General features: G+C 50.6%; 1 protein-coding gene across 2 annotated transcripts in view; it reads left to right on the forward strand.

Moving 5' to 3' along the window:
* The window catches only part of UNC5B (unc-5 netrin receptor B), a 60,140-nt gene extending 48,791 nt beyond the window's left edge, over window positions 1–11,349 (forward strand). The window contains exons 4-17 of one of the 2 annotated variants that reach the window (XM_030951120.1): window positions 127–230; window positions 757–937; window positions 1,468–1,635; window positions 2,705–2,869; window positions 3,560–3,592; window positions 4,091–4,285; window positions 4,951–5,346; window positions 5,927–6,014; window positions 6,099–6,267; window positions 6,773–7,006; window positions 8,209–8,358; window positions 9,161–9,325; window positions 9,408–9,604; window positions 10,727–11,349. In XM_030951120.1, the coding sequence (XP_030806980.1) occupies window positions 127–230; window positions 757–937; window positions 1,468–1,635; window positions 2,705–2,869; window positions 3,560–3,592; window positions 4,091–4,285; window positions 4,951–5,346; window positions 5,927–6,014; window positions 6,099–6,267; window positions 6,773–7,006; window positions 8,209–8,358; window positions 9,161–9,325; window positions 9,408–9,604; window positions 10,727–10,892 (2,411 nt within the window). In that variant the 3' untranslated portion in view covers window positions 10,893–11,349. The remainder of the gene's footprint in view (window positions 1–126; window positions 231–756; window positions 938–1,467; window positions 1,636–2,704; window positions 2,870–3,559; window positions 3,593–4,090; window positions 4,286–4,950; window positions 5,347–5,926; window positions 6,015–6,098; window positions 6,268–6,772; window positions 7,007–8,208; window positions 8,359–9,160; window positions 9,326–9,407; window positions 9,605–10,726) is intronic. The other variant, XM_030951121.1, reaches the window with a different exon arrangement.
* The last annotated feature ends 6,421 nt before the right edge of the window (window positions 11,350–17,770 follow it).

The following is a 17,770-nucleotide window of genomic DNA, read 5'->3' on the forward strand; positions in this document are numbered from 1 at the left end:
GGCTGTGTATGCCAGAGGGACTCCCTGACCTGAGGGTGCTTGGTGCTGAGGTGCTCACCAAAGTTTTGGAGGCTGCCCTGTTCCTGCTGCAGGCTGCTAACCCCTGGCTTCTCCTTCCCCTCCCAGACCTACGGAAGAACTTTGATCAGGAGCCTCTGGGCAAGGAGGTGCCGCTGGAGCACGAGGTGCTGCTGCAGTGCCGCCCCCCTGAGGGGGTCCCACAGGCTGAGGTGAGTGGTTCCTGAAGGGTGCATGTGGGGTATCCCATGCCATCCCATCCCATGCCATCCCATCCCATCCCATCCCATCCCACCCCACCCCACCCCATCCCAGATGATCTCCTGTCAGCTCTCATTCAGCAGAATGGTTTATTTTGGGCAGCAGCCTCTCCCACGCTTCCTGAGGTGCCTCAGAGGGAAGATCTGACAAGGAGGTGCCCAGGGCGTTGTCTGGATGGGAGCAGTCACCAGTGGGAGCTGAGAGCTGGGAAGATCAGTTTGGATGGGTTTTCCCACCATGGTAGTGGAGCTTTCCTTGCCTGCAGCTCCGTCAGCCGCTGGGAGCTGTGTGTTGGAGGGAGCCACAGTGTCTCATCCTTGGCCAAAACACCAGTAACATGCCCCAGTCAGGCCTGGTTTGGTCCAGTTTTCAGGAGAAATAATTCCAGTCAGAGGCAAAGTTGTCCAGGACAAAAGTTGCTGAGGACATCTTTGGTCTCGGCGATGGCTTAATCCCCATCCCTTCCTTTTGTGCCAGGTGGAGTGGCTGAGGAACGAGGACGTCATCGATCCCAGCCAGGACACCAATTTCCTGATCACCATCGATCACAACCTGATCATCAAGCAGGCCCGGCTGCTGGACACTGCCAACTACACCTGCATGGCCAAGAACATCGTGGCCAAGCGCCGGAGCACCACGGCCGCTGTCATTGTCTACGGTACTGGCCCGCAAGGGGACCTGTGGTGCTGCCTGTGTCCCCAAGCCAAGGGGGATTATGGGCACTTCTGGGAGTGGTAGGAGTCAATTGGTGCTAGGTGATAACCAGTATCTGCAGAACAGGAGCCTCTAATGGCTTCCACAGGCAGTAAGGAGACGTTTGAGGTGGAGGGGTGGAGGTGTTTCTGAGCATTCTCAGCTGGATAGGAGGATGGATGGAGGTTGGATCCAGATGCTCTGACTCTCAAAGCAGCTGGAAAGCTGTATTTGACTGAACTTTGCTAAGAAATCAAAGATCTCCTCAGGGCCAGATGCAAAAAAATATTTGCCAAGTAGAAAAAGGACCAAAGCAGTCCTGAGCATCTCGAGCACGGGGTGGTGACACAAGAGGGAGTTTTGTGGTTTGCTGTTCACGAGGCTGAGCTGTAACGGGGAGGTCACAGAAGGTGTGAGAACTCAAGGCTTAGCTCCAGCCCAAGGCTTAGCTGATGGATTGGGCTTCAGATTTGATTCTGCCCATCTCCTCTGCAGTGAATGGTGGCTGGTCCACCTGGTCTGAGTGGTCTCCGTGCAACAACCGCTGTGGCCGGGGCTGGCAGAAGCGCACGCGGACCTGCACCAACCCCGCGCCCCTCAATGGCGGCTCCTTCTGCGACGGGCAGCCCTTCCAGAAAATCACCTGCACCACCCTCTGCCCAGGTGAGCAGGGCTCAGAAACTGCCAGGCCCACGCTGCCTGTACCCCAGGCTGTGGTTGGGATTGTTGGGATTGTTCAGCCTGGAGCAGAGAAGGCTCTGAGGTGAACTAATTGCAGCCTTCCAGTATCTCAAGGGCGCCTACAAGGAACATGGAGAGAGTTTATTTACAAGGGCCTGGAGTGGCAGCAGAACAGAGAATGGCTTCACACAGACAGGATTCAGAATGGCTTCACAGGGCAGGATTAGATGGGATTTTGGGAAGAAATTCTTCCCTGTGAGGGTGGGGAGGCCCTGGTATAGGTTGCCCAGAGAAGCTGTGGCTGCCCCTAGATCCTTGGTAGTGCCCAAGGCCAGGTTGAACGGGGCTTGGGGCACCCTGGGACAGTGGAAGGTGTCCCTGCGCTTGGCAGGGGCTTGGAACAAGCTGCTCTTTAGGAGCACTGGGTCAACACCCCCCAAAGTGGGAATGTTTTGCTGACCCTGCTGTGTTTGGTGCCTGCAGTGGATGGTGCATGGACGGAGTGGAGCAAGTGGTCAGTGGTTGAACGGGTCTTGGGGCACCCTGGGATAGTGGAAGGTGTCCCTGCCAATGGCAGGGGGTTGGAACAAGCTGCTCTTAAGGATAATACTCCCCAAAAGTGGGGAAGTTTTACTGACCCTGCTGTGTGCCCACAGTGGATGGTGCATGGACAGAGTGGAGCAAGTGGTCAGTGGTTGAATGGGGCTTGGAGCAGCCTGGGATAGTGGAAGGTTTCCCTACCCATGGCAGGGGGTTGGAAGAAGCTGGTTTTGAGGAGTACTGGGATAATTCCCCAAAGTGGGAAGGTTTTGCTGACCCTGCTGTGTTTGGTGCCTGCAGTGGATGGTGCATGGACAGAGTGGAGCAAGTGGTCAGTGGTTGAATGGGGCTTGGAGCAGCCTGGGATAGTGGAAGGTGTCCCTGCCAATGGCAGGGGTTTGCAACAAGATGCTCTTTAGGATCGTTGGAACAAGCTGGTCTTTAGGATCACTGGGATAACAGTCCCCAAAGTGGGAAGGTTTTGCTTACCCTGCTGTGTCCATGCCTGCAGTGGATGGTGCCTGGACAGAGTGGAGCAAGTGGTCGGCGTGCAGCACCGAGTGCACACACTGGCGCAGCCGGGAGTGCGCAGCCCCCGCTCCCCGCAATGGCGGCAAGGACTGCAGCGGCGTGCTGCTGGACTCCAAGAACTGCACTGACGGCCTCTGCCTGCACAGTGAGTACCCAGGAGGGTGCCCACGGGCATGGGGATGTGCCACAGAGATGCCACTCTGGCTGTGGCGCTCTGGCATTTGGCCACACTTTGCTGGCTGTGCCTCCAAGCTGATGGAGCAGCCGCTGCCGCCTGAGTTTTAAGCGGTGTCTTTAAAAAGGTGTTTTCAAGCAGATTCCCCCATTCCAGAGTTATTTCTTACCTGGAGGAATAGTTATTGGGGATTTTGGAGAATCTGAATGTGCTGCTGGCATTGAGGCCCCTGTCCCACCCCTGTAGATGTGGGGCCTCTGCTGGAATAAAGCTGGTTGTGGGTAGACAGGGCAACAGGAGGGGCTTCTCAGCCACACCATGAAAACACCTCCCCTGGCTCACTGCTGGGAGTTCTGAAGGTGTTTTTTTGAGAAATAAATCTATAATGATGATGGTAATGGTGCTGCTACCTGTGAGTGGGCATGCTGAAGGCAGCCAATGCTGCCACCTGCTGCTGTGTGACACCACTGTCCCCTTTACTGCCTGGGCATGGGAATGTCCTTGTCACCATGCTTCTACCTGGGTTTTGGAATGCCCCAGGGAAGGATGTTAATGTCCCACATCCCTCACCCTGGGCTGGCTTACCTCCCACTTTCTGTTTCATCTCATCCCCATCATCACCTTCACCTTTTTCTTTTCTAACTTTGTTTTTCCTAACAGATAAAAGAATTCTAAACGAGCCCAAAAGCCACCGTAAGTGCTCATTTCATGGCCATTTTTTTTTTTTTTGTTTGTTTGTTTGTTCCTGTGGTTTTGTTCTGTTGAATCCATGGTAGGGATTCCCTGGCAGCTGGGCAAGGAAAGGGTGGGAAGATGGAACAACTAAAGCCCACTCTAAAACTCCTGTGGGTTGTCCTGTTAGGATGTGAGGGTTGCTCACAGCTTCATGAACCTGAACTGCACAAACCCAATGTTTCTGGGACCCTTGGTGCTCAGGTGAAGTTTCCACAAGCTGTGGCCAGATGTCCTCCAAAGGTCTGAGGGTTTCACCTCCATCTCATTCTCTGGCATTACTCTTGACTTCCTACTCTTAGAAAACACTTTCCATCCTCTTGCCAGCCTTTCCAGCAGGCCCAGGGCACGTCCTTCCACCCATGCCTGAGTCAGTGGTGGGACTGGGGAGCGATGGCAGGTCTTGACGCGCTTTTCTGCTGCCCCTTTTTTCACCTCAGTGTCTTTAATCCCCCTCAGTGCTGGAGGCCACGGGCGATGTGGCCCTGTACGCCGGGCTGGTGGTGGCCATTTTTGTCTTCGTGGTGATCCTCATGGCCGTGGGGGTGGTGGTGTACCGCAGGAGACGCCGGGATTTCGACACGGACATCACCGACTCCTCGGCTGCTCTCACCGGAGGCTTTCACCCCGTCAACTTCAAGACATCCCGGCATGGTAAGAGCCATGGAGGTCCTCACCAGCCTTAGGGCCAGCAGAAAGAAAGTCACAGGAGAGGGTGGATCCTCACTGGGCTCCCAGTCCTGCTTTCCCAAGGGAATATACTGATTTTGGAAAGCTGAGGTGGAAGTGGTGAGGTGTTGATGGTGGGAATCAGGGCAGCTTGGTCTGGTGCCCCATGGCAGGGGTTTGGAATGAGATGAGAAGGTCTCATCCAACCCAAATGATTCTGGGATGTATCCACTCAAGCAGCACTTCTCCATGCCCTTCTTTCCACTGCTGTCCTCATCCCCCACCTGTGTTTGGTGCTCCTGCAGACAAGCCTCAGCTGCTGCACCAGCTTGGTCTGGTGCCCCGTGGCAGGGGTTTGGAATGAGATGAGAAGGTCCCATCCAAACCAAACCATTCTGGGATGTCTCCCCCCTCAAGCAATACATTTCCATGCCCTTGTTACCACTGCTCTTCTCATCCCACCTGTGTTTGGTGCTCCTGCAGACAACCGTCAGATGCTGCACCTGCCCCATGGCAGGGGTTTGGAATAAGATGAGAAGGTCCCACCCAACCCAAACCATTCTGGAATGTCTCCCACTCAAGCAGTACCTCTCCATACCTTTGTTTCCACTGCTGTCCTCATCCCCCACCTGTGTTTGGTGCCCCTGCAGACAACCCTCAGCTGCTGCACCCGTCCATGCAGCCGGACCTGACGGCCAGCGCGGGCGTGTACCGCGGCCCCATGTACGCCCTGCAGGACTCCTCTGACAAGATCCCCATGACCAACTCCCCCCTGCTGGACCCCCTGCCCAGCCTCAAGATCAAGGTCTACAACTCGTCCACCGCCTCCTCCTCCTCGCCGGGGCTGCATGATGGCACAGACCTGCTGGGGGGAGTCCCTGCCACCGGCACCTACCCTGGGGACACGGCCAGGGACGGTCACTTTGCCAACGTGAGGAGCAAAGGCCTGGGCTCCCAGCACCTCCTCAGCCTGCCCCGGGAGCATGGCTACAGTGCCAGTGGCACATTTGGCTACCTGGGGGGAAGGCTCACCATGCCAGGCACAGGTAAGCTGCAGGCTGGGATTGTGTGGCTGCTGGACCATCATGTTGTCCCTGCGTGAACAGCTCTTTGCTTTCCCAAACATACCTCAGGGAAGGAAGGCAGAAAGCCATTCCCAAGCCAGGCATCTCAGGCTGGAGGTTACAGCCTCCTTGGGCTTGCCTTGGTCTTTCCCTGCCATTGATCCAGGGCCAGCACCTTGCAAAAAACCCCAAAGATTAGGCACCCAAAGATTAGAATTTCCCTTCCTAGTGAAGGAAAAGCATTGGCCTGGCTCATCCTTGCAAGCATGGGACAGCCCAGAGAAGCAATGGCTGCCCCTGGATCCTCAGAAGCATTAAAGGCCAAGATGGACAAGGCTTGGAGCAGCCTGGCATAGTGGAAGGTGTCCCTGCCCAAGGCGGGGGGGTGGAACTGGGTGATCCTTAAGGTCCCTTCCAACCCAAAGCATTCCATGTTTCTGTGATCTGAAGGTGCTCCTCGCCATGCTGCCCTGGCTCCGTGCTCTCCTTGTGCTCTCTGGCTGGGGTGGGGGGTGGTTTCTCCCTCATTCCCTGCGACTGAGCCCTGTGTGTGCCATTCCAGGGGTGAGCCTGCTGGTGCCCCACGGGGCCATCCCCCAGGGGAAGTTCTATGAGATGTACCTGGTGCTCAACAAGGCTGAGACCGCGCTGTAAGTCGCCCCGCTGGCCACCCACCCTCCTCGCTGGCCACCACGGAGTTCCCTGTCCAACCTGTGTCCCCTGTCCCTCCCCAGGCTGCCCTCTGAGGGCACACAGACCGTGCTGAGCCCTGCAGTGACCTGTGGGCCCACGGGCCTGCTCCTGTGCCGCCCCGTGGTCCTGACCATTCCCCACTGTGCCGACGTCGCCTCCTCGGACTGGATCTACCAGCTGAAAACACAGTCCCACCAGGGAAACTGGGAGGTAAGGGAGCAAGCCAGGCCCTGCAGCCAGCAGAGACCCTGGGGGGCAGGCACAACCCCTTGGATGATGGGCTGACATCCCTCAACATCCCTCAATCTTGGTGTCTCTGTGTGACAGGGTTCACAGGGGTTCTTGGATGAGGGAAGAGACGAGGATCTGACTCCATGTTTCAGAGGGCTTGATTTATTGTTTTATGATATAAATTACATTAAAACTATACTAAAAGAATAGAAGAAAAGGTTTCATCAGAAGGCTAGCTAAGAATAGAAAAGGAAGGAATGATAACAAAGGCTTGTGACTCGGACAGAGAGCCCGAGCCAGCTGGGTTGTTATTGGCCATTAATTACAAATATCTAACATGGGTTAATCAAAGATCCATCTGTTGCATTCCACAGCAGCAGATAACCATCGTTTACATTTTGTTCCTGAGGCCTCTCAGCTTCTCAGGAGGAAAAATCTTAAGAAAAAGATTTTTTCATAAAAGTTGTCTGCGACATCTCTGTAGGAAGTTGTGACCCTGGATGAGGAGACCCTCAACACTCCCTGCTACTGCCAGCTGGAAGCCAAGTCCTGCCACATTTTGCTGGACCAGCTTGGCACCTATGTCTTTGTGGGGGAGTCCTACTCCAGGTCAGCCATCAAGAGGCTCCAGCTGGCCATCTTTGCCCCCACTGTCTGCACCTCCCTGGAGTACAGCCTCAAGGTCTACTGCTTGGAGGACACGCCAGATGCTCTGAAGGTAAATATCCCCTTCTCAAAGCTGTTTGTGCTGGCAGCAGGATGCTGCCTGGTGCCTCTCAGGGTGGCCTGGCCCTGGGGAGCAGCCAACCTGATGCAACTGCCTGCAAAGTGACCATAGTGAAATAATGAGGTGTTTACTGCTTTGCCTGTCCTTTCTTGTCCTCTGCCAAGGAAACAGGGAGGGTGTTGTGTAGCTCCTCTGCTGGGACCCCTCCTGCAGGCATTACACGAGAGGTTTGGCTGCTGGTGGGCAGGTTTTTTATAGATCCTGCAGGGATCCATGTCTCTCCCTGCCCTGGAAGGGTTTTTGTGACCGTGTTCACAGGGGTCTGAGGATGAGGGAAGAGACGAGGATCTGACTGCATGTTTCAGAAGGCTGATTTATTATTTTATGATATATATTATATTAAAACTATACTAAAAGAATAGAAAAAAGGATTTCATCAGAAGGCTAGCTAAGAATAGAAAAAGAAAGATGATAACAAAGGCTTGTGGCTGGGACAGAGAGTCTGAGCCAGCTCACTGTGATTGGCCATTAATTAGAAACAATCACATGAGACCAATCACAGATGCACCTGTTGCATTCCACAGCAGCAGATAATCATTGTTTACATTTTGTTCCTGAGGCCTCTCAGCTTCTCAGGAGAAAAAATCCTAAGGAAAGGATTTTTCATAAAAGATGTCTGTGACAGGTTTTGTGGCATAGATAACACTGAGTGCAGTTTGGATGCTTTGGCTGCCTGGATCCACCAGTGCTGTGGCTCTTTGGTTCCCTGTGACTTGTCCAGTGCATCCTGTTGGGATCGATGTGGTGCCTCTAGGTGGGGATGTAGGCAGGGCTCTGGCTCTTGGCTTGTCTTTTTCTTCTAAAAGCTGCTGGTGTTTTGAAGGGATGGTGTTAAAAGCAGATAGAGTGGCAGGAGTCAGGTCAGGAGCGCCTGAACCTTGTGCTGGAGCTTTGTGTTCTCCAAGGAGACATTTATGGATGCTCTCATTAGGAAATTCAAGTTTTAGGTGGGGCTGGTGTATGAGATGAGCTGGCAAGTTGTGTTGGGGTGGCAAAAGCTGTTCTCCATGCTGGCTCTTCTTGGCAACTCCTCTCCCCACTCCATACTGGCTTTGGGCTGGGCAGGGAGCTGGCCAGAGGAGCAGCCCCTGCCCTTCTCCTGGCTCTCACCCTGCCTGTCCTGCTGCCCACAGGAGGTGCTGGAGCTGGAGAGGACACTGGGAGGGTACCTGCTGGAGGAGCCGAAGCCCCTGCCCTTCAAGGACAGCTACCACAACCTGCGCCTCTCCATCCACGACATCCCGCACGCGCTCTGGAGGAGCAAACTGCTGGCCAAGTACCAGGTGAGGGGCTGACCTGGGGGCAGCTGCCCTTCCAGACTGGGAGCTCCATCTGAGCCAGGCACCACAGGGCTGTGGGGCTGAGTTGTCTCCCAAAGGGATAGAGGAAAAAGGGGACTGGTTTTCTGCTCTTTTTGGTGGGATGCTCTCTGTGAGGTCTATGACTGGACATGTATAAATCATGAACGGGATGAGACTGCTGCAAATGTGCCTTGAGCTGTTTTATTTTCCAGCATCAGTCTCATTACATGGTTATGACAATGGGAAGATGCCACCAGCTCACATCCCAGGCAGCAGACCAACAACTCAATGTTACAACTCACTTTATAAGTTTTTTGACCAATCACACAAAGCAAAAGCACATTGACAGTAGTTCTATCCAACCACTATAAGCACATGTACCTTTGGTTAAACAATGCTTGCTTATTTTGAATACAATACCTGCTTGTAAGCCTTAAAACACAATGCACAGAGCTCCATTATTAAGCTTAGAACTTCCTAATATCTCACTAGATAAACTTTTCTGTAGCTTAGACAGTTATTCTAGACAAGCATTAATACACAGACCATTGTTCTATTTGTCCTTGCTTTTCTACTTTTACATAATTTTTCTGCTGACCAATCTCATGGCTGCTGCTTAGCTCCAATCACAGTTCTGCTGTCTCTGAGGCCTGCTTTTCCCAAACCCCTCTGTTATTATGGATTCCAACAAGGTCCTGCTGTCCCACCTCATCCCTCTCGGGGTGGCTGGAGGAGGTGGGAGCTGCGGGAGCCTTGGCTGAGCCCTTGCTTTGGTGGCCCACAGGAAATCCCCTTCTACCACATCTGGAGCGGCAGCCAGCGAGCTCTGCACTGCACCTTCACCCTGGAGAGGTACAGCCAGGCCTCCACCGAGCTCACCTGCAAGATCTGTGTCCGGCAGGTGGAAGGGGAGGGGCAGATCTTCCAGCTCCACGTCACGCTGGGAGAGGTGAGCAGAGGGGAGCTGGGGGGACAGCTGGGGACACATTCAGACATTTCAGCAACATCTCACCCTCTCCTTCCTCTTCCAGCACGGCAGCTCGTCCGACACCCTCCGCTCCCACCACAGCGGTGCCACCGCCACCTCCACCTCCTCCACCACCCAGGTGGGACCCTACGCCTTCAAAATCCCCCTCTCCATCCGGCAGAAGATCTGCAACAGCCTGGATGCTCCCAACTCCAGGGGCAACGACTGGAGACTTCTTGCCCAGAAGCTTTCTATGGACCGGTGGGTGTCCCCAGGCTTTGCTTTCCCTTCCTGTGTCCCCAGCTGGGAGGCTTCACTCTGTGCTCTCTGCCAGCTGTAGACATGCAGTGGGGTTGTGTCCAGCTCTATGGGTCCATCTATAAATGGGGACATGGCTCTGCATAGTTATATCCATCTCTATCCTTGAATATGATTTTAAATTTTAAAAGAGGAGAGGTTTAGATGAGATATTGGGAAGAAATTCTTCCTCTGGGGGTGGTGAGGCCCTGGCACAGGGTGCCCAGAGAAGCTGTGGCTGCCCCATCCCTGGAAGTGCTCAAATCCAGGTTGGACAGGGCTTGGAGCACCTTGGGATAATGGAAGGAGTCCCTGCCCGCAGCAGGGGGGTTGGAACTAGATGATCTTGAAGGTCCCTTCCAACCCAAAAATTCTGGTATCCATCTGTGCCACAGTCCTGTGTCTCCTGTCACTATGAATGCCTTTATTTATCTGGGACAATGGCTGTGCCATTCCCACCTGGTTTCACCCCAGGACCAAAGGGAGAAAGGGTCATTTCACCAAAGCAAAGCTTACATTGCTTTTGCATGAACACCAGCTCTGTCTAAAAACTGCAGAGGGTCTCTTGAGGGCTTTGCCATTTGTGTTACAGCATTCCCATCCAAGTTCATGTTCCAAACAGGTCCATTGTGGTGGTGTTCACAGGGGGCCCAGGAAGAGGGAAGAGATGAGAATCTGACTCTATGTCTTAGAAGGCTTGATTTATTATTTTATGATATATATTATATTAAAACTGTACTAAAAGAATAGAAGAAAGGATTTCATCAGAAGGCTTGAACAGAAAGACAAAGAATGGAATGTATAACAAAAGCTTGTGTCTCTCAAGAGAGTCTGAGACAGCTGGGCTGTGACTGGCCATTAATTAGAAACTACTATATGAGACCAATCACAGATGCACCTGTTGCATTCCACAGCAGCAGATAATCACTGTTTACATTTTGTTCCTGAGGCCTCTCAGCTTCTCAGGAGTAAAAATCCTAAGGAAAGGATTTTTCATAAAACACGTCTGTGACAGTCCAGCATCCTCCCTCCTGCCATCTCCAGCTGGGCACCACAGCCCAACCCTCTCCTGCTTCTCCCTTTCAGGTATCTGAACTACTTTGCCACCAAAGCCAGCCCCACCGGGGTGCTCCTGGACTTGTGGGAAGCCGAGCACCAGGACGACGGCGACCTCAACACCCTGGCCAGTGCCTTAGAGGAGATGGGCAAGAGCGAGATGCTGGTGGTCATGGCCACAGAGGGGGACTGCTGATGGTGCTCCCCACGCCTGGGGGGCCAGGAGGACGAACCAGGGGGTGAGGAAGGGTCCTCCCCCCGTGGCAGGGGGAGGCACATCCGTCCTGAGCGGGGAGGGCGCTTCTCCCTACACCGCTGTCAGCCTTAGAGACCCATCCTCAGCGTTTACAAGCAATCCAAGTGTTACACAGCATTCCTCCTCCTCCTCCTCGTGGCACGGGGAGGAATTAGGGCTTCTCGAGTCGGGATGGGGGCTTTCCTTTTCCTTCTTCTTTTTGGGTTCCCTTCCTCCTCCTTTAATAGCATTTCTGCGTGGAAGAGATGAATACAATCCAGGCTTAACTTCTGTCAAAGGCTTCAGGCAGCTTAACGAGGCAAGTAAGAAAGAAAAAACAAAAAAAAAAAAAAAGTTTCTTAGGAAACGCAAATAATTTATTATCCAGATCTTTGGATGTGTCCTTTTTAAAAAAAAATATAGAAAAGAAAAAAAAGACAGATTTATAAATCTTTTTTTTTTTTTTTGGTGTGTGAGAGCAAGAGTGTCGCTGTGGTCGGGGTGGCAGAGAGAGAGATTAGAGAGAGAGATTTCAATGGACACACTTTTGTAGGGAAAAGCGTGTGATCCAAGTTGAGGAAAACATGTTTACATGTCCTGGGACCCCAAAGGAGTCCAGAGGTTGAAGTGCCTCTCCACCCCTCTGCTTCAGGACCAGCTCAGACCCTTCCCAAGGCTTTTGTCCTTGCAAACTCCCTTTTCCCTGGCAGTGGGAATGACAGCTCCACCTGCAAGGAGGGATGAGGGATGCTGCCCTGGATTTAGGGTTCAGGGTGGGGAGAGTGCATCCAGATCTGGGTATTTTTAATGAATTCTTCCCTGGCATGGTTTGGGGGAGCTTTTTAGGATGGCTACGCCTTCATTTACACAAGTTCAGTACAAACCAAAGATTTCAGTCCTGCACCAACCTCCAGACTCGAGGCTAAAGGGGGGGATGTTGTAAACCAGCAGGATTTTGCAGGAGCACCCCAAACCTGGCCTTGGGGCTCAGAGGGAGGTGATGAGGGGGTGTGGAGGGGTCAGGGGAGAGCAGGGGCTGACAGGCTGGGATGTGGCCACTTCAAATCCACTTCAGGTCCCTGCGCTCCTGCCTGGATTTTGATGCAGTATTTCAGCACGGATTCAGGGAGGGATACTCTGGTATTCCCAAGCTGCCAACCAGGCTGAGCATTTTGACATGAGGGACAGCCTCGTGAGCAGTGCTCAGGTTTCCATCCCTCACTGCAGCTCCTGCTTTTCCCTGGAATAGGTTTTTTACAACGATGGGGAAGCTGTGGGGTGAGTGGAAAGTAATCCAGGGGTAGGCAGGAACGAGGTTCCTCACACAGATACGGTGTCTTGATGAAGGTAAAAAAATTTAGGTTGCCTGCAGGTAGGAATAGTTACTCACTGAGTGCTGTATCTTAGAAATTTTCTGTTAAAAAAATAAATAAATAAAATAGGAAGGGGGTGGTAAGCTCAGGATTAGGCAAGGTCACACGGCCAGGCTGTGGATTCTCCATCAGTGGAAGTGTTAGGAGCATGTCCTGCTCTGGGCTGCAGAGCCCTGGAGTGCCTGTGCCATCCCACAAAGTGCTGGGCACAGGAGCACGCCCAGGGAGCCTGGAGAGCATCACCTGCACACAGGGCAGCTTGGGAGGAGCTTTCAGTATTGCTGGGACATGACAGCATTCCTGTGGGCAGCTCCTGAGGCCCTGCTGGGAAGCACTGAGCTGCTCCCTGCTGTGTCTCAGGGTCCCTGGGGTTCACCTCTTGCTGGGTTTTCAAGGCTGTGGGAGAGAAGGGATCTTTTCCCCTTGTGCTGGATGGGAAAACTGCTGCTGGGAGAGCTCCTGTGTCACGTGGGAAGGGATTTATCCATCCTTTGGGTTGCATTTGATCAATTCTGAGACCCTCTGAGCTAAGGAAGAAAAAGCAAATTTGGAGAGCAATAAATACTCAGTGGATCAATCCAGCTGCTCGTGGTCTCGAGGACTCCTCTCTCAGCTCCATGGGGCTCTCTGATGGATGAGAAGCTCTTTCAGGTCACCTGGGAATCTCTCTCGCTCCCATTCTCTGCTCTGTTGATCACTGTGCTGGGATGTGTGTCTGTCTGTCTGTCTGTCCATCCTGCCCACAGGTGCCTCTCTCCATCCCCCTCCATCTCTGTCCCCCATCCTTTGGGCAGGCAGCAGCCACCTGGCTTGGCTCAAGTGCATCTCTGGGGAGCTTCTCCCTGTTTTTCTGACCAGGGAGCCTGCAGCAGGAGCAGGGCAGGGGGATGCAGGGTTTGCCTCCATCTCCCGTGGGTGCCAGCTCCTCCACACCTCCCAGGGCTTTCTCCAGCCAGGCATTCTGGCCAAGGCAGCCCCGTGGTCTGGCAGTGTCCATCTCTTGCCCCAAAATGTGTTTCCATATTTATATGTCCAGGGGATGGGCCCGGTGGCGTCCTCTAAACCCTCGTCTGTTTATTCTGTAAACTAAAGAACTGTAAATAAGGTTTAGCATTCCTATTGTAACAAATTAATTTTTATGCAATAAATTATATTTCCTAGTCTAATAATAAAAAAAATAAAAAAAAAAAAAAAAAAAAAGAAACAATCTGTTTAATCTGCTTGCCACTCTGCTGTTCATCACTCACCATTCCTGCTGTGTTTGGCCTCTGCAGGGATTGGGGATCCCTGTGAGAACCTTCTCTTGTATTTGTGGGGTTCCCAGATGAAGGAAGGAATGATGCATCTGACTCCATGTTCTCAGAAGGTTAATTTATTATTTTATGATGTATATTATATTAAAGAATATTATACTAAGATATACTAAAGAATGCAGAAAGGATACAGACAGAAGGCTAAAAAGATAATAATGAATCTTGTGACTCCTTCTAGAGTCTCAACACAGCTTGGCCCCAACTGGCCATTGAGTCAAAACAATTCACATGAAACCAATGAAACATTCACCTGTTGGTAAACGATCTTCAACCACATTCCAAAGCAGCAAAACACAGGAGAAGCAAATCAGATAATTATTGTTTTCATTTTTCTCTGAGGCTTCTCAGCTTCCCAGGAGGAGAAATCATGGGCCAAGGGATTTTTCAGAAAATATGACAGTCACACATGCTGTTGGTGGTTCTCCTCCAGGCAGGCCATTGGTGAAAGCACCATTGTGGCAGCAGAGAGCAGGCACAGACTTTCCCAGAAAAATCCTGGGAAGCTGTGGAGAAGCTGTGGTGGTGTATTTGCAGGGTTCCTAGATGAAGGAAGGAATGATGAATCTGACTCCATGTCCTCAAAAGGATAATTTATTATTTTATCATACTATACTATATAAAAGAATACAGAAAGGATACTTACTGAATGCTAAAAAGATAATAATGAAAACTCGTGACTCTCTCCAGAGTCCGACACAGCCTGGCCCTGATTGGTCATTAAGTCAAAACAATTCACATGAAACCAATGAAACAACCACCTGTTGGGTAAACACTCTCCAACCACATTCCAAAGCAGCAAAACACAGGAGAAGCAAATGAGATAATTATTATCTACATTTTCCTCTGAGGCTTCTCAGCTTCCCAGGAGAAGAATCCTGGCGAAGGGATTTTCCCAGAAAATGTGACTGCCACATCCCTCCAACCTGCTTTGGGCTCCAGTGCCACAGGCATGGCAGCAGGAGGGTGCTGCTGTGGGGGTCCCTGCTGGAAGTGAGCTGGAGATTGATGGATGGTTGGTTTTGGGTGCTTCCCCAGGCAGGAGGTGAGGGCTACAGCTGTGGCTCCTGGGCTAAGCCACACTCTCAGCAATTCATTGCCATCCCCAAGGGATATCCTACAGAAAGCAATGCCCCTTCCAGGACTGGGGGGATACTTTGGGATGGGGGGAATGTGCAGGAATGCGCCCCTTGTTGATGGAGAGACAAAACTATCCTTTGTCCCCTCAAAAAGGAACTAAACCCAGAAGTTTCTCTCCTCAATTTGGTGACACCTCATAGGATCTGGGGGACTTCACCTCAAACTTAAGGATAGCCAATTGGACAGGAGCCAAAAAGAGCAATTTACTAGAAAAAGAAGAGGACAAAGAAAGCAATCACTTTTGTGAGGTGTTTTACCAGGAGCAGGAACCTCCTGCACCTGGTTCGGTTTTTCTCTGTTTGTTATTTTGCCTTTTATTAAAACTTTTTGTTTCCAACACTGCCACAGAAGCCATCCTGCTGATTTTATGCCTTCTAAGGTAGCTGAGCTATCTTGGGTGTGAAATAGACCTCCAAGAGCTTATGAGACCTGCCTTGAGGAGGCTCCTAATTCTGGAATGGAGCATGGAGCTGCAGCTGCAGGTGGGGCATCCCTGTCCTCCAGCATCCCACCTGGCTTCAGGGGATTCCTGCTGTTTCCCCATCTGAGATGGACCATGAAGTCACCCCTGGGTGGTGAGAGGAGACTCTGACAGGTGGAAACTCTGCTCCAGTCACCCCACAGCCCAGCCAGGCTGATGCCCAGAAAAAGATGAGATTTTGGATAATATTAAGATTTTACTTCATGGCTTTTGCCCAGATTCTGAGGTGACATGCGGTATTTGCAGAGGTCCCCAGAATGAAGGAGGAACTGAGAATCTGACTCCGTGTTCATAGAGGGCTAATTTATATTATATTATATTATATTATATTATATTATATTATATTATATTATATTATATTATATTATATTATATTATATTATATTATATTATATTATATTATATTATATTATATTATATTATATTATATTATATTATATTACATTAAAACTATACTAAAGAATAGAGAAAGGATACAGACAGAAGGTTTACTCAGAATGATAATGAAAACTTGTGACTCCTTTTCAGTGTCTGACACAGCTGATGGTGGCTGGTCATTAAGTCAAAACAACTCACATGTTGGATAAACAATCTCCAACCACATTCCAAAGCAGCAAAACACAGGAGAAGCAAATGAGATCATATTGTATTCCTTTTTCTCTGAGGCTTCTCAGCTTCCCAGGAGAAAATCCTGGGCAAGAGGATTTTTCCAGAAAATATAACAGTGACAGTGACAAATCTGGTCAAAACGTTCCCTGTTTGAGGTTGCAACAGAGAAAAATTAGTCCATGGCATGCCTACAGTTCACAGATTGCATGTTTCATATTAATGGCACAATAAACATTTTCATTTTTTTACGAAAAACAGTACACGATTTGAGCTAAAGTCTACGTTCTAAGTAGTTCCATGCGCCAAAACAAACAGCAGAGATGCACAAACTAACCATCCACACTGGCTGGGGATGAGAGAATTTTTATCTTGATAAAGTCCCAGCAAGGGAAGGAAGCCAGAAGAGTTTGCAGGGAGGTTCCAGGAGAAAAGTAAAGATGAGATTTTGGATATGATTAAGATTTCACTTCATGGCTTTTGCTCAGATTCTGAGGTGACACATCTGCCCATGACATGCCTATAATTCACATATTGCATGTTTCATATTAATGGCATCATTAATATTTTCATTTTTGTACTAAAAGCAATACATGATTTGAGCTAATATCTACATTTCAAGTAGTTCCAGGCACCAAAACAAACAGCAAAGATGCGCAAACTAACCATCCACACTGGCTGGAGGTGAGAAAATTTTTATCTTGATAAAGTCCCAGCAAGGGAAGGAAGCCAGAAGGGTTTGCAGGGAGGTTCCAGGAGCTCACTGTCCCCGCCTGGGCCACTCAGCCCGTCCAGCTCATTGCCACCAGGAGATGGCAACATTGTCCGTGCTCTGGGCAGGAGTGGGAATTCTGCAAGCAGGGAGGGAAAATGGGGATGAAATTGCTGCCCTGCCAGCACAGTGATCCTAACTTAGCCACAGGAAAATGCCCAGCCTTCCCAGAGTGGTTTTCTTTGTAAAGGATGTTACAGACAGTCCTGTTCCAACCCCTGCCATGGGACATCAGGCCAGGTTGGTCCAGCCTGGCCTGGGACATTTCCAGGGATCCAGGGGCAGCCACAGCTTCTCTGAGCACCCTGTGCCAGGGCCTGCCCACCCTCCCAGGGAAGAATTTCTTCCAAATATCCCATATAAACCTGTCCTCTTATCAGCTTAAAGCCATTCCCAGTTGTCCCTTTAACCTCCACCTCCCACGCTGCTTTCTCTGGGCACGTTTTGCACCAAACCATCTTTCCAAGGGCCCACATCCATGGATGGTCATCCATGGGTAACTTGTACCAGCTGGTGCCCAATTCCACTCTCTGTTCTCATGTTGAAACACCCAGTTTGCTGACTCCCCTTCCAATTCAACCACCCCAAATCCCTGCAATGGCACATTGAACTTGGGCCCTGTGGAAAATGCATATTTTATGATTGGCTTTTCACAAATATTCAAATGAATGTTATATGCGTTGTGTTAGAAAGCTGTGCTGCATTAATTTTCTTCAATAGTGTGTTAAATACAGTTTTAGGTTATAACATAATGTTAAAATACAAACTATGCTATGCAGGATACTTTTTTTAAAAAGAGAGGAATGAGGTACTCCCACCAAGATAGCAGCTACAGGACACCTGAATCTTTCAGAGAAAGAGAATTTATTGCTCCATTATCAGAAGAAACGAACTTCTTGCCACCTTGCTCAGCCCTGAAGACTCAGTCAGGATTCAGAGGAAGAAGCTGACACTGCCCAGACAGAATCCTGTGTTTGAATGGAATTTCTGCATCATGGATGAGGTGTATGAATATGCAACAGGCTGTTGCTTTTAAGGGTTAATCCTCTGTTAACGTGGGTCCGTTTTCGGGCTTGGTTTGCCCAGAAAAGGTACCCGGACTGTCTGTAACTCTTTGTTTTTATTGTCTCATATTGTCCTAATGCAAATTGTCCAAA

This window comes from Camarhynchus parvulus, chromosome 6, assembly GCF_901933205.1.
Source record: "Camarhynchus parvulus chromosome 6, STF_HiC, whole genome shotgun sequence".
Lineage (NCBI taxonomy): Eukaryota > Metazoa > Chordata > Aves > Passeriformes > Thraupidae > Camarhynchus > Camarhynchus parvulus.